Source organism: Ranitomeya variabilis, chromosome 2 (genome assembly GCF_051348905.1).
Source record: "Ranitomeya variabilis isolate aRanVar5 chromosome 2, aRanVar5.hap1, whole genome shotgun sequence".
Taxonomy (NCBI): Eukaryota; Metazoa; Chordata; class Amphibia; order Anura; family Dendrobatidae; genus Ranitomeya; species Ranitomeya variabilis.
This window is the reverse complement of record NC_135233.1, coordinates 224,365,034-224,391,777: the sequence shown is the minus strand read 5'-3', so window position 1 is coordinate 224,391,777 and position 26,744 is coordinate 224,365,034. Positions and strand designations below refer to the sequence as shown.

At 47.1% G+C, this 26,744-nt stretch overlaps 1 protein-coding gene and 1 long non-coding RNA gene across 3 annotated transcripts in view; one reads left to right on the top strand and one right to left on the bottom strand.

The window, feature by feature from the left end:
• Positions 1-5,942: 5,942 nt before the first annotated feature.
• The window catches only part of ABCD1 (ATP binding cassette subfamily D member 1), a 43,353-nt gene continuing 22,551 nt past the window's right edge, over positions 5,943-26,744 (top strand). Inside the window, exons 1-5 of one of the 2 annotated variants that reach the window (XM_077283774.1) lie at positions 5,943-6,897; positions 7,616-9,039; positions 24,526-24,706; positions 25,265-25,407; positions 25,846-26,014. In XM_077283774.1, coding sequence (XP_077139889.1) covers positions 8,122-9,039; positions 24,526-24,706; positions 25,265-25,407; positions 25,846-26,014 — 1,411 coding nt within the window. In that variant the 5' untranslated portion in view covers positions 5,943-6,897; positions 7,616-8,121. Of the gene's footprint in view, positions 6,898-7,139; positions 9,040-24,525; positions 24,707-25,264; positions 25,408-25,845; positions 26,015-26,744 lie in introns of those variants that run through there. The other variant, XM_077283773.1, reaches the window with a different exon arrangement.
• On the bottom strand, positions 6,130-7,046 carry LOC143805034 (uncharacterized). The gene is made up of 4 exons (XR_013221162.1): positions 6,933-7,046; positions 6,815-6,876; positions 6,377-6,452; positions 6,130-6,258 (listed from the first exon to the last, which is right to left on the bottom strand). It is a non-coding gene; the product is annotated as an uncharacterized LOC143805034 (long non-coding RNA).

The window sequence follows — 26,744 nt, the reverse complement described above, 5'->3', positions numbered from 1 at the left end:
AGATATGGAGATATCGGGGGCTGGAGCACAGTTATGGAGATAACAGGGGTAGGAGGACAGTTATGGAAATATCGGGGGCAGGAGGACATTTGTGGAGATATTGGGGGCAGGAGGACAGTTGTGGACATATCGGGGGCAGGAGAACAGTTATGGAGATATCGGGGGCAGGAGGACAGTTGTGGAGATATAGGGGGCAGGAGGGCAGTTGTGGAGATATCGGGGGCAGGAGGACAGTTGTGGAGATATCGGGGCAGGAGGACAGTTGTGGAGATATCGGGGGCAGGAGGACAGTTGTGGAGATATCGGGGGCAGGAGGACAGTTGTGGAGATATCGGGGGTAGGAGAACAGTTGTGGAGATATCGTGGGCACGAGGACAGCTGTGGAGATATCGGGGGCTGGACCACAGTTGTGGAGATATCCGTGGCACAAGGACAGTTGTGGAGATATCGGGGGCTGGAGCACAGTTGTGGAGATATCCGGGGCACAAGGACAGTTGTGGAGATATATCGGGGGCAGAAACACAGTTGTGGAGATATCGGGGGCAGGAGGACAGTTGTGGACATATCGGGGGCAGGAGAACAGATATGGAGATATCGGGGGCTGGAGCACAGTTATGGAGATATCAGGGGTAGGAGGACAGTTATGGAGATATCGGGGGCAGGAGGACAGTTGTGGAGATATAGGGGGCAGGAGGGCAGTTGTGGAGATATCGGGGGCAGGAGGACAGTTGTGGAGATATCGGGGCAGGACGACAGTTGTGGAGATATCGGGGGTAGGAGAACAGTTGTGGAGATACCGTGGGCACGAGGACAGCTGTGGAGATATCGGGGGCATAAGGACAGTTGTGGAGATATCAGGGGCTGGAGCACAGTTGTGGAGATATCCGGGGCACGAGGACAGTTGTGGAGATATATCGGGGGCAGAAACACAGTTGTGGAGATATCGGGGGCAGGAGGACAGTTGTGGACATATCGGGGGTAGGAGAACAGATATGGAGATATCGGGGGCTGGAGCACAGTTATGGAGATATCAGGGGTAGGAGGACAGTTATGGAGATATCGGGGGCAGGAGGACAGTTGTGGAGATATTGGGGGCAGGAGGACAGTTGTGGACATATCGGGGGCAGGAGAACAGATATGGAGATATCGGGGGCTGGAGCACAGTTATGGAGATATCAGGGGTAGGAGGACAGTTATGGAGATATCGGGGGCAGGAGGACAGTTGTGGAGATATCGGGGCAGGAGGACAGTTGTGGAGATATCGGGGGTAGGAGAACAGTTGTGGAGATATCGTGGGCACGAGGACAGCTGTGGAGATATCGGGGGCTGGACCACAGTTGTGGAGATATCCGTGGCACAAGGACAGTTGTGGAGATATCGGGGGCTGGAGCACAGTTGTGGAGATATCCGGGGCACAAGGACAGTTGTGGAGATATATCGGGGGCAGAAACACAGTTGTGGAGATATCGGGGGCAGGAGGACAGTTGTGGACATATCGGGGGCAGGAGAACAGATATGGAGATATCGGGGGCTGGAGCACAGTTGTGGAGATATCGGGGCAGGAGGACAGTTGTGGAGATATCGGGGGCAGGAGGACAGTTGTGGAGATATCGGGGGTAGGAGAACAGATATGGAGATATCGGGGGCTGGAGCACAGTTATGGAGATAACAGGGGTAGAAGGACAGTTATGGAGATATCGGGGGCAGGAGGACATTTGTGGAGATATTGGGGGCAGGAGGACAGTTGTGGACATATCGGGGGCAGGAGAACAGTTATGGAGATATCGGGGGCAGGAGGACAGTTGTGGAGATATAGGGGGCAGGAGGGCAGTTGTGGAGATATCGGGGGCAGGAGGACAGTTGTGGAGATATCGGGGCAGGAGGACAGTTGTGGAGATATCGGGGGCAGGAGGACAGTTGTGGAGATATCGGGGGCAGGAGGACAGTTGTGGAGATATCGGGGGTAGGAGAACAGTTGTGGAGATATCGTGGGCACGAGGACAGCTGTGGAGATATCGGGGGCTGGACCACAGTTGTGGAGATATCCGTGGCACAAGGACAGTTGTGGAGATATCGGGGGCTGGAGCACAGTTGTGGAGATATCCGGGGCACAAGGACAGTTGTGGAGATATATCGGGGGCAGAAACACAGTTGTGGAGATATCGGGGGCAGGAGGACAGTTGTGGACATATCGGGGGCAGGAGAACAGATATGGAGATATCGGGGGCTGGAGCACAGTTATGGAGATATTAGGGGTAGGAGGACAGTTATGGAGATATCGGGGGCAGGAGGACAGTTGTGGAGATATAGGGGGCAGGAGGGCAGTTGTGGAGATATCGGGGGCAGGAGGACAGTTGTGGAGATATCGGGGCAGGACGACAGTTGTGGAGATATCGGGGGTAGGAGAACAGTTGTGGAGATATCGTGGGCACGAGGACAGCTGTGGAGATATCGGGGGCATAAGGTCAGTTGTGGAGATATCAGGGGCTGGAGCACAGTTGTGGAGATATCCGGGGTACGAGGACAGTTGTGGAGATATATCGGGGGCAGAAACACAGTTGTGGAGATATCGGGGGCAGGAGGACAGTTGTGGACATATCGGGGGTAGGAGAACAGATATGGAGATATCGGGGGCTGGAGCACAGTTATGGAGATATCAGGGGTAGGAGGACAGTTATGGAGATATCGGGGGCAGGAGGACAGTTGTGGAGATATTGGGGGCAGGAGGACAGTTGGGGACATATTGGTGGCAGGAGAACAGATATGGAGATATCGGGGGCTGGAGCACAGTTATGGAGATATCAGGGGTAGGAGGACAGTTATGGAGATATCAGGGGCAGGAGGACAGTTGTGGAGATATAGGGGGCAGGAGGGCCGTTGTGGAGATATCGGGGGCAGGAGGACAGTTGTGGAGATATCGGGGCAGGAGGACAGTTGTGGAGATATCGGGGGTAGGAGAACAGTTGTGGAGATATCGTGGGCACGAGGACAGCTGTGGAGATATCGGGGGCTGGACCACAGTTGTGGAGATATCCGTGGCACAAGGACAGTTGTGGAGATATCGGGGGCTGGAGCACAGTTGTGGAGATATCCGGGGCACAAGGACAGTTGTGGAGATATATCGGGGGCAGAAACACAGTTGTGGAGATATCGGGGGCAGGAGGACAGATATGGAGATATCGGGGGCTGGAGCACAGTTATGGAGATATCAGGGGTAGGAGGACAGTTATGGAGATATCGGGGGCAGGAGGACAGTTGTGGAGATATAGGCGGCAGGAGGGCAGTTGTGTAGATATCGGGGGCAGGAGGACAGTTGTGGAGATATCGGGGCAAGAGGACAGTTGTGGAGATATCGGGGGTAGGAGAACAGTTGTGGAGATATCGTGGGCACGAGGACAGCTGTGGAGATATCGGGGGCATAAGGACAGTTGTGGAGATATCGGGGGCTGGAGCACAGTTGTGGAGATATCCGGGGCACGAGGACAGTTGTGGAGATATATCGGGGGCAGAAACACAGTTGTGGAGATATCGGGGGCAGGAGAACAGATATGGAGATATCGGGGGCTGGAGCACAGTTATGGAGATATCAGGGGTAGGAGGACAGTTATGGAGATATCGGGGGCAGGAGGACAGTTGTGGAGATATTGGGGGCAGGAGGACAGTTGTGGACATATCGGGGGCAGGAGAACAGATATGGAGATATCGGGGGCTGGAGCACAGTTATGGAGATATCAGGGGTAGGAGGACAGTTATGGAGATATCGGGGGCAGGAGGACAGTTGTGGAGATATAGGGGGCAGGAGGGCAGTTGTGGAGATATCGGGGGCAGGAGGACAGTTGTGGAGATATCGGGGCAGGAGGACAGTTGTGGAGATATCGGGGGCAGGAGGACAGTTGTGGAGATATCGGGGGTAGGAGAACAGTTGTGGAGATATCGTGGGCACGAGGACAGCTGTGGAGATATCGGGGGCTGGAGCACAGTTGTGGAGATATCCGGGGCACAAGTTCAGTTGTGGAGATATCGGGGGCTGGAGCACAGTTGTGGAGATATCCGGGGCACAAGGACAGTTGTGGAGATATATCGGGGGCAGAAACACAGTTGTGGAGATATCGGGGGCAGGAGGACAGTTGTGGACATATCGGGGGCAGGAGAACAGATATGGAGATATCGGGGGCTGGAGCACAGTTATGGAGATATCAGGGGTAGGAGGACAGTTATGGAGATATCGGGGTAGGAGAACAGTTGTGGAGATATCGTAGGCACGAGGACAGCTGTGGAGATATCGGGGGCTGGAGCACAGTTGTGGAGATATCGGGGGCTGGAGTACAGTTGTGGAGATATCCGGGGCTGGAGCACAGTTGTGGAGATATCCGGGGCACAAGGACAGTTGTGGAGATATCGGGGGCTGGAGCACAGTTGTGGAGATATCCGGGGCACGAGGACAGTTGTGGAGATATATCGGGGGCAGAAACACAGTTGTGGAGATATCGGGGGCAGGAGGACAGTTGTGGACATATCGGGGGCAGGAGAACAGATATGGAGATATCGGGGGCTGGAGCACAGTTATGGAGATAACAGGGGTAGGAGGACAGTTATGGAGATATCGGGGGCAGGAGGACATTTGTGGAGATATTGGGGGCAGGAGGACAGTTGTGGACATATCGGGGGCAGGAGAACAGTTATGGAGATATCGGGGGCAGGAGGACAGTTGTGGAGATATAGGGGGCAGGAGGGCAGTTGTGGAGATATCGGGGGCAGGAGGACAGTTGTGGAGATATCGGGGCAGGAGGACAGTTGTGGAGATATCGGGGGCAGGAGGACAGTTGTGGAGATATCGGGGGTAGGAGAACAGTTGTGGAGATATCGTGGGCACGAGGACAGCTGTGGAGATATCGGGGGCTGGAGCTTAGTTGTGGAGATATCCGGGGCATAAGGACAGTTGTGGAGATATCGGGGGCTGGAGCACAGTTGTGGAGATATCCGGGGCACAAGGACAGTTGTGGAGATATATCGGGGACAGAAACACAGTTGTGGAGATATCGGGGGCAGGAGGACAGTTGTGGACATATCGGGGGCAGGAGAACAGATATGGAGATATCGGGGGCTGGAGCACAGTTATGGAGATATCGGGGGTAGAAGGACAGTTATGGAGATATTGGGGGCAGGAGGACAGTTGTGGAGATATAGGGGGCAGGAGGGCAGTTGTGGAGATATCGGGGGAAGGAGGACAGTTGTGGAGATATTGGGGGCAGGAGGACAGTTGTGGAGATATAGGGGGCAGGAGGGCAGTTGTGGAGATATCGGGGGAAGGAGGACAGTTGTGGAGATATTGGGGCAGGAGGACAGTTGTGGAGATATCGGGGGGGCTGAAGGCCAGCTATGGAGATATCAGGGGCAGACAGACACTTTGATTTTACTTTTGAATTTCTATAAGTCACAGGAAGTTTCCGAAACTGTAAAAAATAATAGTTGCTCTGAAAAATGAAAGCTTTGCTGTGATTGGGTGCTATTGGTTATAGACTTTTTTTTTTTTACAGTTTTCTAAACTTTACCTGAGCTCCAAAAGTTATGGGAGACAGGTGGATAACTTTACACCATTAAATAAATCTTCCCCAGTAGAACTACTCTCTCCTTTTTTCTCACAATTCCATAAGCATCACCTACTATGCATGACGTCACTTGTTGCTCAACGTTCTTTTCAATAAAGTTAAGTGAATGAAATGTTTCCCCAGAAGTGGAACTAAGGGGGCGGAGCCTTTGAAGCCAAACCCGACACCATGATGCCTGGCAAATCCTGATTAGAAGCCCAGTCACACGTAGGTCACCATAGCTCCGCCCACTTGTGGTTCTGACTCCCTCCCTTCAACGCCTCCTATTCGCCCGTTCTGCTGTCAGCTGCCTGTGTGGGCGTGGCCATCCGCCGGCTCCGTTACCAGCAGTAAGTGACGGTGACAGCAGCTCAGGGGACAAAAACGGGAAGTAGTGACACCTGAGGCTCCGGACAGCGGCTGCTGCGAGCAGGAGGGCGGCGGGGACAGGTACCGGGGAGGGACATATTCACCCACACACGCTGCACATACACTTCTATATACAGGAGCCCTAGAATTCATGCGGCAGCAGTGCTGGCGGCCGACATGTGACTGCTCCTAGCGGCAGCTGTGCCCTATAGTCAGTGCTATGTATAGAGGCACCAGATAGCGCTGACTGCAAGGAAGCCTAGATACACACCTGTATACATCTGGTGATGGCTGTGCACACCTAGGGCTGTATATACCTGTACTGCACACCTAGGGCTGTATACACATGTAGTGCACACCTAGGGCTGTATATACACCTGTACTGCACACCTAGGGCTGTATACACCTGTAGTGCACACCTAGGGCTGTATACACCTGTAGTGCACACCTAGGGCTGTATATACACCTGTACTGCACACCTAGGGCTGTATACACCTGTAGTGCACACCTAGGGCTGTATATACACCTGTAGTGCACACCTAGGGCTGTATATACACCTGTAGTGCACACCTAGGGCGGTATATACACCTGTAGTGCACACCTAGGGCTGTATATACACCTGTAGTGCACACATAGGGCTGTATATACACCTGTAGTGCACACCTAGGGCTGTATACACATGTACTGCACACCTAGGGCTGTATATACACCTGTAGTGCACACCTAGGGCTGTATATACACCTGTACTGCACACCTAGGGCTGTATACACCTGTACTGCACACCTAGGGCTGTATATACACCTGTAGTGCACACCTAGGGCTGTATACACATGTAGTGCACACATAGGGCTGTATACACCTGTACTGCACACCTAGGGCTGTATACACACCTGTAGTGCACACCTAGGGCTGTATATACCTGTACTGCACACCTAGGGCTGTATATACCTGTACTGCACACCTAGGGCTGTATACACCTGTACTGCACACCTAGGGCTGTATATACACCTGTAGTGCACACCTAGGGCTGTATACACATGTAGTGCACACATAGGGCTGTATACACCTGTACTGCACACCTAGGGCTGTATACACACCTGTAGTGCACACCTAGGGCTGTATATACCTGTACTGCACACCTAGGGCTGTATATACCTGTACTGCACACCTAGGGCTGTATATACCTGTAGTGCACACCTAGGGCTGTATATACCTGTAGTGCACACCTAGGGCGGTATACACACCTGTAGTGCACACCTAGGGCGGTATACACACCTGTAGTGCACACATAGGGCGGTATATACACCTGTACTGCACACCTAGGGCTGTATACACCTGTAGTGCACACCTAGGGCTGTATATACCTGTACTGCACACCTAGGGCTGTATATACACCTGTACTGCACACTTAGGGCTGTATATACACCTGTACTGCACACCTAGGGCTGTATATACACCTGTAGTACACACCTAGGGCTGTATATACACCTGTACTGCACACCTAGGGCTGTATACACCTGTAGTGCACACCTAGGGCGGTATATACACCTGTAATGCACACCTAGGGCTGTATACACACCTGTAGTGCACACCTAGGGCGGTATATACAGCTGTACTGCACACCTAGGGCGGTATATACACCTGTACTGCACACATAGGGCGGTATATACACCTGTAGTGCACACATAGGACTGTATACACACCTGTAGTGCACACCTAGGGCTGTATACACACCTGTACTTCACACCTAGGGCTGTATCTACACCTGTACTGCACACCTAGGGCTGTATCTACACCTGTACTGCACACCTAGGGCTGTATCTACACCTGTACTGCACACCTAGGGCTGTATACACATCTACTTCACACATAGGGCTGTATATACCCCTGTACTGCACACATAGGGCTGTATCTACACCTGTAGTGCACACACAGGTCGATCTATATCTACTCTCGCACTATACAGGCAGTGAAGATATAGCGACTGACACCTGCAGAGTAAGCATTTCCTATGTAAAACCTCCGGCCTCAGACTCTCGGGAGGATTTCCATATCCACAGGTTTTCTCGTACAATATGTATGCACACTCAAACCTGTAGTCTGGAGAGCGCCCCCTCCTGCACATACACCCCAGGGGATACCCCGGCCCACCCATACACTTACAATGATCCAGGTTTGTCCGTCCCCTGTCACCCGGGCCGCGGTCCTGAAGCGAGTGGCAGCACTGGCAGTGGCCACATATGGCGCCCGCCGGCTGTACCCTGTGTTGAAACATCTCTACCTTCACTCCTCGGAAAAACATAAAACTCCTAATGGACTCCAGAAAAGTGAAGGCTCCTCGTCTTCTGCCTCCGGCCAGTCCGGGTATGAAAGGACCGGGGTGAATAGGGTATTCTTCCGTAGACTCGTCCGTCTGCTCCGGCTGCTGTTCCCCAAGTTGGCATGTAAAGAGTTTGGGTTGCTGGTGTTGCACTCGGCCGCCCTGATCTCCAGGACTTTCCTCTCGGTGTACGTGGCTCAGCTGGACGGACGCCTGACCCGATGTATTGTAAAGAAGCGGCCGGCAAGTTTTGTTTTTCAGCTGTTAAAATGGTTGCTGATCGCCCTGCCCGCCACCTTCATCAACAGCGCCATCCGCTACCTGGAGGGTCAGCTCAGTCTGGCATTTCGCACCCGTTTGGTGGCCCACGCTTACAAGCTGTACTTTGGAAACCAGACTTACTACAGGGTGAGCAACATGGATGGACGACTGCGCAACCCTGACCAGTCTTTGACGGAAGACGTGGTGGCCTTTGCCAGCTCTGTGGCCCATCTGTATTCCAACCTGACCAAACCAGTGCTGGACGTCATCGTGACTACTTACACGTTGCTTAGTACAGCCAAATCCAAGGGAGCCAATACGGGCTGGCCGTCTGCCATAGCGGGACTCGTGGTGGTCATCACAGCTAAAGTGCTGAGGGGCTGCTCCCCGAAATTTGGGAAGCTCGTAGCAGAAGAAGCGAGAAGGAAAGGAGAGCTGCGGTACATGCACTCGCGAGTGGTGGCCAACTCCGAAGAGATTGCCTTCTATGGAGGCCATAAGGTGAGGTGGGCAACTTGTGATGGGTTATGTTGGACTTGCAATATGCACATTGGGCCTGAGCATAATTTGAGCCTTTTTTTATTTTTTGCACTTGTTTTACATCCAAGATTCTTAACCATATTCCAGACTTTCAAGACCCAGACTGAAAGTTCAGATCATTAAGGTGGTTGGTGAAATTAGGTCATCACCTATGTACAGGGTGGGTGATAGCTTGCTGATCAGTTGTGGTCAGACCACTGGGACAGAATGACAAAACTTCTTGTCCCTGACTGGGCACTTCTGTCCCTGTTATAATGGAGTGGCAGGTTGGACCCCCGACCATTTTTGTGTTCATTCTTTACGGGGCTGCCGGAAAGAGCCCAGCATAGCGCTCAGCACCAAGAAAGGGAATGATGTGAACGGCGGTTAAGTATGTGCCGTGCTGCTCCTCGACGGTTGGATCCCCGCTTCTCTTTGTCGGTCAGATCCCCGAGTTGCCTAGTCGGTCGGTTCCCCGCGTCTGCTCAACTGTCAGATCCCTGCGTCTCTGCGTCGGTCAGAGCCTCACCGATCCCTGTGGTATTTGATATCTTGCTTTCACCGGGCAACCCCTTTTTAAAGAGGTTTTTGGTTATCACGAAGGGGCACTGAGCCACAGGATAGGTGATAATTACTAGATGGGACCTGCGACCCCCCTTGTGTTTCAAGTCGGTGCGTTCAAGTGCTGCACCCATCCATCCTGGTCAGTCCAACAGACACTGATGAGCAGCAGCGCTTGTAAATGCTTCTTCTGTCCAACATAAAGCACAAGCAATCTATGGGGGGTCTCAGCAGTTAGACCCCGACCAAATTAGTAGTTCCTGCCTGTCCCGTACATAGCTGTTATCTTTCACCTGTCACCAGGCAGGGACCATTAGCTGTATCATGTGAGCAATAATCTGTGCTGCCGCTGCTGTGAGACCGGGTAAGGCACTGATGCTGGGGGAGAGCAGAAGCTCGTGAAGGGCAGAAAATGCCCAAATTAACAGATCAGCTGATGATTTTGTCATATAATAGTTGTGTTGGAGCTTTTCGGAATATAAATTAATGGAAAAAATATATAGCGCATCTTGTTTGTATTACGGCTGCGCCGTCCCCCCAGATTTGGGAGGCGAGAACTGACATTTCACCAGTAACGGTGGTTTATAGCACGCAAGGTGGCGGGATTATTTTACTTTTCTCATAACTTGGTCATCGTTTTGTCCCATCGAGAAATTCTTCAAGTTTGAAGATGATACACCCAAATTATTTAGATTCCCTCTGTAGACTGAGAACACTTTGGCCATATTATGTTTTTTTTTACGTAGGAGAAGGAAGCCGTTATGAGATCTTTCCAGATTACAAAAAAAATGGACATGTTGGACTAAAACATGCGTGGCCTTCTTTTTTTTCTCTTTGATATCTGCCACAGAGGAAGGTTGTGACACCTCTGTGAACATTAGATCGTTAGCTCGTTATATAATGCGTGTAATGTGTATGGATACCTTAAAGGGGTTGTCTAGTGAAGATACAGAGCCGTAGAAAAGTATTCACACCCGTTACACCCACAAACATAAGGTTTAAGATTTAATTTAGTGATATCAAACTACAGGGGGCATTTAATTTTATGGGTGTAAAGTGAAAAAATGTGGAAAAGTTCACAGGGTATGAATACTTTTTCAAGGCACAGTAGATTATCACGTAATCACAGGAAATTCGATAACTTATTGATTGGTGGGGTCCAGCTGATCAGCAGAACAGGGCACTTTTATCTTCGACAAAATGGATCAGTAGTGCACATGTGCTGAACCACCGCTCCATTCATTCTCTACAGGATTGCCGAAAAAAAGATTGCAGCCCCATAGGGAATGAATGGTGCTGCGGCCGGGCGTGTGCACTTATTCTCCATTCTAATATTAGTATTAGTGCCCCTTCTGGTAGGTGTTGGTCCCAGCTCACAGATCTGTAAGATATCACCTCCCTAGTGGATAGGCGATGACTTCTCAATGGACAGCCCCCTTATGGTTAATATTAATGATTGCTCATTATTGATATGTCTAGCGCAGCCATATGGATGAAACCTAACTTGGCAACCAAATAAGTCATCTTATCCGACACTGTATCTCGTTGGGTAAAACAACCAATCATCTTGGCCTATTGATAACTAACCATCATCTTTTGGAAACAACACATCCATTTAAAAACAAAAAACTTTTGTGTTACAAGTTTCTTGCCCATGAAAGATCTTTATTTTTCGAAAGCACCTTCTTACCCAATGATCGTTAGCCCAACGGTTGTTGGACCATCTAAAGTAGATCTTCCATGATGGATTTCCCTGATGAGAAGAGCTTCTGCCTGCTTCTTCTACCACCATGGCCAAAAATATACTTTTATTGATCCAGCAAAGAATATTTTGGTCCCGCTCTTCTTCGATCTCTGGGTCAACCATACGGTCTCCGCACCTTCTTACCCAATGATCATTAGCCGAACGGTAGTTGGACCATCTAAAGTAGATCTTCCATGATGGATTTTCCTGATGAGAAGAGCTTCTGCCTGCTTCTCCTACCACCATGGCCAAAAATATAGTTTTATTGATCCAACAAAGATTATTTTGGTCATGCTCTTCTTCAATCTATGGGTCAACCATATGGTCTCTGTGAATGTCCATAACCAACCTCTGATCTTCTGAACTCGGGACCGCAGGGAGTGTTCATCCAGATGCTTCTCATTTGTCGGGATGTTTAAGGTTTTAATTGAATTATCGCTCCCGTCTCTAGTGGTTACTCGAGTAAAATGGAATTTTTGCGGGAAACCGTAGACTTGAAACATTTGTGGTGCTCATCGTCTGTCTTACCAGCAGCAGACTGACTCTGGGAGTCACTCGTCAGCTTTGATGCCTCCAGAATAAGAAAGGGCTAATTAGTTCATGGAAAAACAAATCTGGTTACAGTTTCTCACAAATTAAACTTCTCGTTGAAGAAGTTCTTCAAATTTTTTTTTTTTGTCAATCAGTTATAATCACGCGTCTTGTAATTACTGCAAATTTTCCATCTGGACTTTCAGATAGAAAATTCTCAAAAAGATACAAAGTTGGATATTTTCCAGGCAGAAAATTGACCTGAGGTGTGGATTTCTAAATCAGCATGTCAATTCTGGGTGAGGTACTTTCTTAGATTTCCTCCATTCACTCACTGTACTGTAAAATACAACTCTTTTACCGTGTAAAAAAAATGCAAAAAGGTTCTAAAAGTATTTTTACATTGTGTTTTTTTTTTTTTGTAAAGCTGTAAGAAATCTATGACTTTTGGCAGAAATGAGTCAGATCTTTTTTGAATTTTTTTTTTATTTTTTTTGGAGTGTATTCCGTATCAAATAAGTCCAACCATATGTGACGCTTAGATCGGCATTACTAAAAATATATATATTTGACTGTCTTGGTCGCAAAAGAAGGAATTAAAGTTAAAAACTTTTTTAAACTATCTCTAAAAGACCTTTCAAAAGGCCCCTTTCTCAAGTGACCGAGACCAGATAGGTTTAGCTATGTCGCTGGAAAAAAGGAGCCGTTTGAGCCCTGAAACTCGTTGTGTTCTAGAGTTTTTTTTTTTTTTTTGTATCCTCCCGTCTCTGTTCAACATTACTCAGCTGGTGAATGAATGAGGATGTTTCCAGAATGATGGACTTCTTATTTTGGCCTTCAGTGGAGTTGTCCCCAACAAAGTGCAACCTCATAAGTTAAGCAACCTCGTTTGCTCTTCCTTCTCTCGTCGACATACTCGGTCCATGTGGACCTTTTTTTTTTTTTTTTTTACTTGTCTATGCATCAAAGAAGTGACATGTCGCCTGGGTGGTCTGTGTGATGTTCCCTAATTAACGTTTTCCATGCCTTTCACATCTTAACGATACTCCAAAACCTGCCAATTCTACAAGGTCGTAAGGCTCACGGTTTATGAGGCTCGGTATTCAACGTGTCCTGATGAGATAACCAATATCTAAGATCCTTTAAAGTTTTTCCCATAAAACAGTGTAGTATATTCTCCATTGCCCTATGACTTTCTATGAAGTTTATCCTAATCACCTGCAATTTGCGATCGATATCGTGTTTTGCACTTTTGCCCACGGTTAGCTGTTTTCATGGACTGTGTGTCCTGGACACCAGGTCAAGGCTGAAGCTTCATTTCTTCACCAAGGGCAAATTCCATCTAGAACATTTTTATCAAAGTGTTTTTTTTGTTTTTTTTTCTTTCTTTTTCTCAGCTGAGGGTTATTATTAGAAATGAGTATTCCCTGTTTTAAGACATGAATGTGGATATAAAGGAGAAAAAAACCCTGGATGAGATAGGACCAGCCATGGTCCTGAAAGCCACCGACAGTTTGGTAACATGCACGTTTTGTCTGGCCCAATTGACATGTCATTTTAGTGGGCAGGAAGGAATGAACGGCTCCCTCGGACACGACTTGTCTCACAGGAAAGGATCGAGCTGGTTACAATGTCACCTGGCTGACTTAGGAACTGGTGGGCTGTCACCATACCTTTTACAATGGTAGATAGTGAAGTCTGTTGGGTTCACCAACACATATGGAGAGGATTGGTTATGGCGATGGCCTTGTGATAAATGAGTGTGTTAATGGACGTGTTGGGCTTTGGTTCATTTGACCAGCAGTAAATGGAGGGTCTGGTCATTTCTAAGCCATTCCTAAGGGATTCGCAATGTAGTTAGTGCTAAACCTTCAAAAATAATGTTTGACTTGGGTCCACTAAAGAAGGCTTTGACCTCGTCTGGTCAGCGTAGGACTAGAGTACAAAATGTTCTGGTGTCACGTTGACCAGATAAATCCCCAGGATATGACAGGGGCGTAACTACAACAGGTGCAGGGATTGCAATCACACCCGGGCCCTGGAGCCTAGGGGGCCCTAAAAGTCCCTTTGGCCTATACAAAAAGACTATTGCTATTAAAGGTTTAAAATATTTGGGGGCCCCGTTGGAGCTTTCGCATCGGGGCACATGAGTTTCAAGTTACGCCACTGGATATGACCCTCAATAATTCTAGCTTTACATAGTGAGTCGCCTGACCAAAAAATGCCGCCCCCCCCCCCCCCCCCTAAGTATTTTAAAGGTGAAGTTTGGCTGTTCCTCAGACTTGTTGCAGTCGCCTGGGAACAGCATTAAGGTCTCTGCAGGCAAAGTGTGAACCACGACCTAAAATCTAGCAGGTTCAGATTTTTTTTGAGTTTGTTGTGTCATCATGTGACCACATTAGTGACCATCCCACGCGATTTCTGACACCTAACGGAGACTTTATACATGACATCATCATACATGAGGCACCCATCTGTGGACAGAAACAGAGAAGGGTACGAAGTGAGGCCTTTGATATGAGCTTTGGAGGGGAGGATTACTGGTCCTCTTTAAAGTGAGGGACAGTGCACTACACCTAATAAAGGGGGCTTTACTGACCTCCCATACAACAGCCACAGACCTTAATATGGAGTCGCCCCCCCCTGCAGATATAACAACTCCCGCTCTTCTGGGAAGGATTTCAACAAGCTTATGAAGGCGTCTTTGGGGATTTTTGCCCCTTCATCCAAAAGAGGTTTTGTGAGATCAGATACTGGGCTTCCAATCTCCATTATAGGTGATATATGGGGCTGAGGTCCGGGCTCTGTGTAGTCGCTCATGTTCTTCTACCAAACTCCCCCTCCATCTCTGTATGGAGCTTGTGCACTGGGCACAGTCATGGGGAACAGAAAAAAGTCCTCCCCAAACTGTTCCCACAAGGCTGAAGGTACAATTATCCACAATGTCTTGTGCTGAAACATTTTAGATTTCCCTTCACTGGAACTAAGAAACTGAGGCCGACCCCTGAAAAATAACCTCATAGTATTATCCCTCCTCCACCATCTGTACAGCGGGCACAGTGCAGTCAGGGGGTAACGTTCTCCTGGCATTCACCAAACCCAGACTCGTCCATCAGATGCCGGATACAGAAGTGTGTTCCGTCACTGCACAGAACTCGTCTCCTCCAGAGTCCAGTGATGGCGACTTTACACCACTCCATCTGACGCTTGGCCTTGTGTTTGTTGAAGTACGGCTGCGTGCAGCTGCTCTGCCATGAAGCTCCCGGCGGGAGCGCAGTGTTTGTGCTACTGTTATACCAGAGGAGGTCTGGACTCTGCAGATATGGAGTCAGCAGAGCGTTGGTGACTTTTCTGCCCTCTGCTCCTGAGCACTCGGCCCTCCGCTCTGTAACATTATGGGGTCTCCACTTCGTGGCTGAGTTGCCGCGGTTCCTTCCACTTCTCAATAATATCACTCACAGGAGATAGGGGAAGATTTATGATGGAAGAAATGTCATGAACGGACTTGTTACCCCGGTGGGTTCTATTACAGGACAGTGCTGGTATCAGTGATATCTGGACCACCAGCCATGCTGTAACATGTTCGTGAGGGCAGACAGCACTCCAAGGGGCCGCAGGTTATACACAGGGGGCATGGGGCCGGAGGTTATACACTGAGGGACGATGAGCTGGATGTTATACATTAAGGGGACTAATGAGTATACTGAATACAAGACGTGTGTCCCAATACATTTTCTTTAGTATGATTAAACTTTGTAATTCTCAGATCTCGGTACTAAATCCTCATCTCACCTCGGGGAGTATTCCTTTCGGTCTATTCTTCTGACTCACTGAGTAGTTTGCTCTTGGTGCCGCCATCACCTCCTCCATCGTGCCTTAAATAGGGTTTGTGGAATTATTTATTCCTCATGTTACAGAAATATGTTGCCGGACTGGATGGACCTGTTTGAGTCGTTAAACCTCCTGGCTATTCCTCAAAACTTCCTTTGGCAATTAGTCTCACAAATACTTATTTAAGACCTGTCGCGTACCTGGGGACATAAGAGGAGCAGGGCGGGATCTCTGCCAATTTGGCATCTTTTTGTGTTAAGTGGAAACCATCCAACAATTTATTAAACTCTGCGGGAACTTCAAACTGTAAAGAATGGGGTGTATGAGTAGGCAGGTGGTATATGTTTCATCAAATCTTCTAATGCTAGAACCACCATCATTGCCCCTTTCATTCGCACATGTCTGTGGTCTCGTGCCGACACCGTAGAACACTCCTGTGTGGAGCACAAGATGGAAGTGAAGCTCCCAAATCCGAAGGCTGAGATTCATGGATCAATATGGAGGCATCAAATGTGCCCTAGTGCCCTCAGTAATGCTAAATAACTCAGCCAAACTATTAAAAAAGTATTCTAGACATTTCTGCAAGGGCTAAAACTGACCATATCGAGAGATTTTGGACTGAGTGTGGGAGTGACGGACACCGAGCAAAACCAAAAATTTATGGGGAAACTTGATCCACCATTATTAAGTAATTGTCAAGTTCAGTTAAGGATATTTGGAAAGTTGCTCACAAACTTCAGCAAATGTATACCCCTCCGCCACGTCACGGATCAAGAGCCTGGTCTGTCGTTTGTGAGTTTTCGTCTTTGACGTAGAGCGTCCGTGCAATCCTTTGAAGGGGGTCACCATTCTTCAATGTTTAATGTTGGGAAGAAGTCTTAATCACCTATCCACAAATTGAAAGTGATAACTTGCAGATCGATGGGAGGCCAATTTCGAGAACTATGCCCTGCATGAATGTAGCGGTGACTCCGTTCATTCCCTACTACACTGTTGGACATCCGGTCATTCACTACTGCACTGTTGGACGTCGCCATCAGTCCCATACCAAATGCATAGAGAGCTGGTACCCATGCACTGCCACCTTTCCATTCTGACGGCGCATTTCAGGGCGCCATTGTCAAGCTCCAATTCCACTTCCAGTGGTCGGACTCCTACCTATCAATGTTGGGAATAACCCATTAACCAGCGATATGTTCCCTTCATGCTAGAAATCAGAAGCGTCCCAGCACCAATTACTGCTAAATGACTCTAATTTGGCAACTGTGCCATAAAAATTCTGAGGGTGTGGACACTGTATGTAGCCAAACGGCTCTCGTTAGGGTCGATGCCCACCAGACTACAACGAGGAGTCTCGGTGGTAAAAAGGGAAATTACACCCCACGTAACACATGGTTACAACTCTTTGTTTCTCGGCCACATTACAGGTCTCGAGGCAATCAGGTGATCGCCACGACAATTTTCATTTTGAAAGGACCTGTCTGATAGGTTGCCTTGTTTTTATGGGTAAATTAGGTTGTACTAATATAGAAATTAGGTACACACAGACCATCATCATTTGGCACTAAGCTTACTTCAAGGGGATTGAGGTTAGAATCTGCAGACGCTATTATGTGACTGCAGACTTTTCAATCCTTACAGCGCACACACTGCACACTGTTGGGATTCGCAAATACCAGGCAATCGTGTGACCTCAATTACAGTGCCTTGCGAAAGTATTCGGCCTCCTGGAACTTTTCAACCTTTTCCCACATATTATTCTTCAAACATAAAGATACCAAATGTAAATTTTTGGTGAAGAATCATCAACAAGTGGAACACAATTGTGAAGTTGAATGAAATTTTTTGTTTATTTTAAATTTTTGTGGAAATTCAAAAACTGAAAAGTGGGGCGTGCAATATTATTCGGCCCCTTTAACTTAATACTTTGTTGCGCCACCTTTTTCTGCGATTACAGCTGCAAGTCGCTTGGGGTATGTCTCTATCAGTTTTGTACATCCAGAGACTGAATTTCTTGCCCATTCTTCCTTGGCAAACAGCTCGAGCTCAGTGAGGTTTGATGGAGATCGTTTGTGAACAGCAGTTTTCAGCTCTTTCCACAGATCTTCGATTGGATTGAGGTCTGGACTTTGACTTGGCCATTCTAACACCTGGATACGTTTATCTGTGAACCATTCCATTGTAGATTTTGCTGTATGTTTGGGATCATTGTCTTGTTGGAAGACAAATCTCCGTCCCAGTCTCAGGTCTTTTGCAGACTCCAACAGGTTTTCTTCAAGAATGGTCCTGTATTTGGCTCCATCCATCTTCCCATCAATTTTAACCATCTTCCCTGTCCCTGCTGAAGAAAAGCAGGCCCAAACCATGATGCTGCCACCACCATGTTTGACAGTGGGGATGGAGTGTTCAGGGTGATGAGCTGTGTTGCCTTTATGCCAAACATATCGTTTGGCATTGTTGCCAAAAAGTTCGATTTTGGTTTCATCTGACCAGAGCACCTTCTTCCACATGTTTGATGGCTTGTTGCAAACTTTAAACGACACTCTTTATGGATATCTTTGAGAAAAGGCTTTCTTCTTGCCACTCTTCCATAAAGGCCAGATTTGTGCAGTGTACGACTGATTGTTGTCCTATGGACAGACTGTCCCACCTCAGCTGTAGATCTCTGCAGTTCATCCAGAGTGATCATGGGCCTCTTGGCTGCATCTCTGATCAGTCTTCTCCTTGTTTGAGATGAAAGTTTAGAGGGACGGCCGGGTCTTGGTAGATTTGCAGTGGTGTGATACTCCTTCCATTTCAATATGATCGCTTGCACAGTGCTCCTTGGGATGTTTAAAGTTTTGGAAATCATTTTGTATCCAAATCCGGCTTTAAATTTCACAACAGTATCACGGACCCGCCTGTTGTGTTCCTTGGTCTTCATGATGCTCTCTGTGCTTCAAGCAGAACCCTGAGACTATCACAGAGCAGGTGCATTTATACGGAGACTTGATTACACACAGGTGGATTATATTTATCATCATTAGGCATTTAGGACACATTGGATCATTCAGAGATCCACAATGAACTTCTGGAGTGAGTTTGCTGCACTGAAAGTAAAGGGGCCGAATAATATTGCATGCCCCACTTTTCAGTTTTTGAATTTCCACAAACATTTAAGGCTACGTTCACATTTGCGTTGTGCGCCGCAGCGTCGGCGCCGCAGCGCACAACGCAAACAAAAACGCGCCAAAACGCACGCTAAAACGCTGCGTTTTGCGCCGCATGCGTCCTTTTTGGCCGAAAGTTGGACGCAAAAAAAATGCAACTTGAAGCGTTTCTTGCGTCCAACGCTTGCGGCCATGCGGCGCAAAACGCAGCACAACGCATGTCCATGCGCCCCCATGTTAAATATAGGGGCGCATGACGCATGCGGCGCCGCTGCGGCGCCCGACGCTGCGGCGCTGACCGCAAATGTGAACGTAGCCTAAAATAACCAATACATTTCGTTCAGCTTCACAATTGTGTTCCACTTGTTGTTGATTCTTCACCAAAAATTTACATTTGGTATCTTTATGTTTGAAGCATGATATGTGGAAAAAGGTTGAAAAGTTCCAGGGGGCCGAATACTTTCGCAAGACACTGTATATGATTTACATACATGCTGTCACATGCCAACTAGACGTGTACAACCTCTCTCAATACAAGTGAGTGGAGCAAGGCCGGACAAGTCTATTCGGAATGTGGCTGTAAGTATGCAAATCACATAGTGACTGCAGACTTTAACCTCAAGCCTTGACAACCCCTCTAAATGTAAAAAAAACAAAAACCTTTCATTTGCTCACCCTTCTCAGGTCCAGTGATGCTTCTAGTGCTAGTTATTGCACAGTGGATCTGCCTGAGTTGATGGCTCAAATTGCTAAGAAAGCCGACTGGCTGCAGCGCTGTTGACGTAATGTTCATGCTGCAGACAATAACAGACAATGGGAGCAGCGACATAGACTCAGCACTGTACCCGGGAAGGGCTAGTATGGGGGGGTTCAAACTGCAGCCGGGCGGTGAGTTTTTGCTCCCTTTCCTCCCTTTTTGAACCAAATTTTGTAAAAATAGTTTGTGGATTTGAACCCTTGATGTTTTACATTCACACGTTGAGTCTTTTCTTTAGTGGAAAGATAATCTAGGAATCCTCACAAACCTTTACTATGACTGCTAAGACTAGTTATGTTTATTTTTTGTGATCTGTCTCGAAAGCCGACGTCGGCTGCGTGCCGTAAAGCTCCTGTCATTCACATCCCCAAAATCTGAAAATCTGCACCTTTTTGAAGAACAATGTGGATTTCTCATTGACTTGCTGTAAAAACACAGAATTGAAAAGCTGAAGAGAAGCTTAAAGGGGTCTTCTGCTTTTGGAAAATCCCTGTCCCCTGGCTGCAGTCTTCGTCGCCTCTGAGCTGAGTGCGATGTGTCTTCTATTCAGGGCACACACAGACCTCAGGGACTCCTGCTCTTCTGTCTGCATGTAGCACATTTTCAGCAGCATGGAGCGAATTATACAGCGGTATTGAGCAGTGTAGCTGTGAATCCAGCTCTGGGGGTGAGAGAAACACTGCTTTTCCCTTTTTCTCTCTCTGTTAATAGTCAGCACTAATGTGATCCCTGTGTGCCAAAATAATTCTAGTTTTGAGCAATATGCAGATTAGCAGTTTTTCATAGGGAATGATGCGTTCAGGAGGTAGAGGGGGTTGGGATGAAGACTGGCTCATAAGTGGAGAAAGGAGCAGTGAACTTATGGGCTAGTTGATAGATGCAAAGTTAATGCATGAAGATAACAAATTCTGTTGTGACTTCGATGTGTGGATGACATGGGGAGTTATTCATTTTCAGCCTTCTTCTGGCTTCAGTTTGTTGTGTCAGTGTCTATCTTTGTCTTTTTAGTAGTCTTTAGGCTAGTGAGTGGAGACTGCTGATCTACTGTTTCTTATTCAGAGCATAAACAGATATTTGGGACTCCTGCTCTCCTGTCTGTATGCAGCATATGTTCAAAAGCAGCATGGAGCAAATTCTACAGCGGCACTGAGCAGTGTAGCTATGAATCCAGCTCTGGGTTGAGATAAACACTTATTTAAAGCAAGTGCTCTTCCCTTCTTTCTCCATTATAAGGTAGTTGTAATCTGATCCCTGAGTGTGTGGGCAGTACTTCTAGTTTTGTGCAGTCTCGACTATTAGCAAATTTTGAATAGGGAATGGTGAGTTCAGGAGGCAGAGGGAAATGAGAGAAGCGTCTCATAAGTGGAGAAAGGAGTAGTGAACGTATGGGCTAGTTGATGGACGCAAAGTTAGCGCACGGGGATCACAAATGCTGATGTGTGGATGGCATGCAGAGTCCATCATTTCCGGCCTTTTTCTTGATGACACCATAAGGCAGTTATTTGGGCCGCACGTAATAAAAAGCAGGAAGCGCCTAAATCCAGATCCGTGGGGTTATACATAGAAGCTGGGAGCTGCGTTACCTTTCCCCCACTTGGCTGGGAATCTGATGCTGCTCCGCTAAATCCGCAGCTCCCAGAGGGGAATAGAGACAATCGGCGCCTCTCCATTCAGGATGGGTCCCGCTCTGTAGGCGCGAGACACAGATCTGGGACTTGTATCTATCAGACACATGCCATAAGTGTCCGAGATGGCAATATCCCTTTTAGCAAAGTGTGCTAACTTACTGACATTTTGGACCTCTGATCCTCAGAGAGCAGCCATATTTGGGAGTTAGAACATCACATAATTTGAGGGATGTTACAATGAATCTGACGACAGGTTTTTGCTACAGTACAATGATGTAGGGACAGAGACCCTGATTCTAGGTGACATGTCACTTAGTTTACAGTGAGAAGTAGTTGTGATGGCCTGATTGTTTTCTCTGCTGCAAATCTAGCAGTGCTCGGAATACTGAGCCGTGTATAACCCCGCCTCTGATTGGCTGCTTTCTGTGTACACTGTATATTGACAGTAAATTGCCAATCAGTGCTGGGGGTGGGGTTACACGGATTAGCTGGACTGCCTGGCACAGGACCCCTAGTCCTGTAATGATAATATCCTGCTGATAAAACACTGATTTTATTAAAATATCAAGTGACCCTTTGCTGGAATCAAGTTCTCTGTCCTTACATCATGCAAATATGTAAATAGCAAAGACCTGCTGCCAGATTTCCTTTTAAAGGGTATTTCTAGTAGGGATCCGACTCCCGGGACCTACTAGATGAGCACGTTGCCTGACCACCCCCCCCCCCCCTTATTTCTGCTCATCAGTGGATGTTTTTGTGACCCTCCCACCGATCACCACAATGAGTGAGCTCTGCACTCGGTTAACCTTTAACAGTGCCGTAGACATGAGTGGCCTATGCTTCACTTGGCTCCTCTGGGCCGCATTCTTAGAAACACAATGAGTGGGGGGTCCCGAACAGTCAGACCCACACTGATCGCTTATTTGTACAGTACCCCTTTAATATTGCTATATTTATGACTTTCGTAATCCCACCTGTTTTAACTTCATTTTACATTATTCTACATAACAAGTCACTTTTCTTTTACAAATCCTAAATATTACCCCCTTTTATTGTGCTCCTGAGCTTCATTCATAATTCTACAGCCTTCAGAGCTGAAATCTCCCAGCGTTCCTGGTAATTGGTATAGTGGGAAGTTTTAGGTACTGGTGACTAGATCAGTTACCCATTATGGGAGCTCAGCTGTTACGATCATGGCACGTCTCCCGACGTGCTTGTTGATGGTTTCCAGCCATAACTTGCAGAATGTAATTTTTTATATAAAGTCGCTCAACTTTTTCTGCTACCCTCCACCGCTGGCTGGGGAAAGAAGGAGTTTTTGCGGTGGATTTCGAAATACCCAATCCGTTGGCTGGTTCTTGAGGGTTGGCAGCACTTATTCCCCTCTCCGTGCTTGTGTATGGTGGAGAGGGGGAAAGCATTTGACAGTTATCTGAAGGGAGACATCACCAAGAAAGGACGTTATAGAAGAGGTGCCATTTTTAGTCCTTTAACCTTCTCATGTATCTGAAGAGCTGACAGTGAGGCCCGGCTGAGGTGCTGCAGTTTGCTCCCGGCAGCAGCGCTCCTCCGATAAGCGATGGTATTTTGCAGCCTTTAATCTCTCCAGAGCATTTCTGGCTCCAAGGGAAAGGTTACTATAGGACATTGCTCTCACCACTTTTCTGCTTTGGTTACTAAGACACGAAAAAAAAAAAAGGCCTGATGTCGGCAGTGGGCTTAACCCCTCCACTGCCAGAGCACCCTCATTCACAAAAGAAAAAGTTCGACTAATATTAAGTACAACGAGGCACTTGACTTTGGATTTAAAGGGAAACTTTGCTTTTTTTTTCAAGAGGTTAAAAAAAATCTTAATTAAAGGGCATCTGTCAACACTTCCAATGAAGTAAATGCCTGTATTGTCATAATGTAAGAAATCTGGAACAGCTTTTCCTCCATTCCTGCGTTGTGCCGTTCCTCTGTTATTCATGCTCGAAATTTGCGAATTAGTTGTTACTATTCCTCTGGTCAAAGAAAGGGGTGTGGCCCTGCATTCACAGCACTGATTGGACAGTGTCAAATTGGTTAGAGACACGCCCCCTCCCCGCTGGTTGTCAGTTTATTCCTACACTTCCAGGAGAAATAACGGAGGAACGGAACAATGCGGAGTTATAGGAAAAGATGGGAAAATTACGGGAGATCCAAATACAGTAATTGCCAACACAGAGATGTCAGGAGAGTGAAGAGATTATAATTTTTATCTTTTTAAATCTGGAGTAATTGGTAACCTGTCAGCAGGGCGTCATGGAAGCCTGAGATGACTGACTACACAGTGTGAAATGTCTGTTTCCAAGGGCAACCAATAGAATTTTGAATTCTGTAAGAAGTAGGATCCGGTACCCCAAGACTATGCAATGAGGAAATATAGCAAATTGCGCTTGGTCTGTGCTTGTGGGTCTGAGGATAGTGCTGGGTGTAATGTCAGACACTCGAGGAAGAAATATCCAGGCCATTGGTCACTCTGTGCTGTCACATCACGTGAATCATCTGGAGCTCGCAGAGTCCTTCACTCGTGTTACACTGAGCAGCTCTGACGTGTGGCATTTTTATTTTTTTATTATTATTTTTAGCTGCTCATAATGGTAATTTTGTTTTAAAAAGAAAAAAAAATGGTTTCTTACAATAAAAAAATTAAAAATAAATTAATGGTTTTTTTTTTTAATTTATTTAGTAGTTTTCTTTCGCCTTTATTTGGTCGCCTCTGTTTCCCACAGAAACTCGCAAGCTATTGTAGAAAGCCACATGCAAATCAGGCAGGAAGTGCACTGGGGTGTGTCGTTCCAGTTGGTCCGCTTCTTCCAAGTGCATGGACACGCCCCTAGTTCACTTCCTTCCTGATTTGCATATGGATTCTACTCTAGATTTCTCAGCACCGGTACATTGGATCTGTACAAAAGAGGTGTCATTTTTATTGAGGAACAAGTGCCTAAATGGCCTTACCGCTACGTCCATAAAATGCACTGATGGGTTCCCTTAAAGGGATGGTTCAATATTAGAATTTTGTTTTTCCCGAAGAGACGCTGGGTCTGGTGTTGCAGTTCAGGCTTATTTTATTTTAAATGGTACTGATCTGTGAACAAACATAGGAGGAGTATTCAGGAGAATGCCCCATACTGTGATATACACTCTCTGGTGGGTGTAATGATAACCCGTTATTGTCCTACTAATTATCACGTCTTCCTGTCTGATCACTAAAGCTCCCCCTTTCCATGTCATTTCCTTTCACAGGTGGAGTTGTCCCTATTGCAGCAATGCTACAAGGACTTGTCCTCGCAGATAAACCTCATCCTGCTGGAGAGGCTGTGGTATGTGATGCTGGAACAGTTCCTGATGAAGTACGTGTGGAGCGCGTCCGGCCTTGTCATGGTGGCCGTGCCCATCATCACCGCCACTGGTTATTCAGAGAGAGGTAAGGATTGTCCACATCCCCACAAAATTGAACTTTTACGCTATGTGGGGTTCTCTTTCATGACCCATTTATACCCTGGACAGGGGGCAGCCACAAGGAGATCTTCTCTCTATCTGGAGGACTCAACGTGCCCAGAAAGGTGTAATGCTTCATTTTTCCTCTGGGAGTGCTGTGGGGAAATTGCACACTCGCTAATTACACAGCTGACAGCCATAATTTCTAGAGCGAAGTATTTTGTAACTTTTTTTTTAAGTTTTAGAAGAATGTTAAAAAAAAAAAAAACAACTTTCTCGGGTTTGAGACTACCCCGTTTTTTTTTTATTATTATTTAAAGGTGTTTGTTCTAATGTTTGTTGTTCTTGGGGAGAATTTGTGCCTGTATTAGTATGCACCACAATAGTCCGTACACATGGCATCTCTATGTTCATGATGCCATGTACTCAGTGAGTCCTTTATATTTGTATGGCCTCCTTCACTCCCCCCAGTATGGTGGCTTATCCTCCGTGTAGGGGAACGCTGCACTGTGTTACTAACTTTCTTCTTCTTTCTTGACCTCAGATTCAGAGGAAGTGAAGAAAGCAGCCATGGAGATGAAAGAAGAGGAACTAGTAAGCGAGCGAGCTGAAGCCTTCACCACTGCCAGAAATCTTCTGACCGCAGCAGCGGACGCCATCGAGAGAGTAATGTCCTCTTACAAAGAGGTGAGTCACGCGTCGGTGAGTCGCTTCGGTCGCTGTGTTTAGTAGTTGTACAAAATGGAGAGCGCGCGACACTCTCTCTTCTCCATAGGTTGTGTTTAAGTCCATCGACTTAAATGAGCCCAAGCGAATTGCAGTACCATTCCCAGACTGTGTTAAGATGTGGCACTGTTTCCGGAAGGCGTGCATTTTTTTTCCCCTGTAAGGATAATTGTTAAAGAAAAAAAAAAAAGGGGCAACCCCCTTAAATATTTTTTTTTTTTTTTGAGATCATTTCATTGCACATAGCCTGAAGCTGCACTACGTCCGGGTTCTGGTTTCTGAGCGATCTTGTGTGGATCCAAATCACCAAGTACATCAATATCTACCTAGGCCATTGATTTCTGCGGGTGTTATCGCCCTCCTCCCTGAGTTAAGCATACCCCAATATGTTATTTGCAGGTGACCGAACTGGCCGGGTACACAGCTCGAGTCCATGAAATGTTTGAGGTCTTCGAGGATGTACAGAACGGTGTCTACAAGCGTCCCGGAGAATTGGAAGGAGGCAATCCCAAGGAAAGCGATGTTATACAACATGGCATTCGCATCGAAGGTCCCCTTGAGATAAGAGGTAAGGAGGATGTTCTGCCTTCTACAGTGTCATTTGTGTGATTACATATGATCCTTGTACTGACAATGCAGTGAGGTGTCTTATTCGCACAAATATACTTGCCAATAAAAAGTTTAGTATTTTCCTGCCACTAACAGACTGGATCACATATCTTAGGAAAAAAAAAAGCAAATGTATTGAATTGCTTAATTGTAGTCAGAGCCCCCATTTTTTGTGCTCAGTGGTTTGCTCCATCACAGTGCCGTAAGTGGATAAGTCATGGTTTGAAGGCAAAACCACTGCGCACAGATAAATAGGGGTTCTGACTACGATAAATGTGATCTTACATATCTGTTGCTTCCCCCGTACACATGCACTCTCAGTTCGGACTCAGACCTGTCTCCCCAAACCCTGTCCTGCCTCATCCATAGTCCAAAGCAAACGAACAGAAAACCTGCCTATACCAAACATTTCTGACACATTTTATGGATATTTAGGTTATTGTTTAAATCTATAGTCCGGTGAAGAAACCCAATTTTTTTATTATCCTTATTAGGTAAGTTCGAGCCCATAAAGCTGGAGGTTCCTTATTTGAGTCCAATCTATTGGCTAAAGAGGAGAAGGACTACAATAAGCGTGTGAAGTCTTGGAGGACTTAAGATGTCCTTGCATCATGCAATGCCACTTTTTCCCTGCGGGGGCACTGCAGACAAATTGGAATTATGGCAGTTGTTCTTTTAGCCGAAAAGCT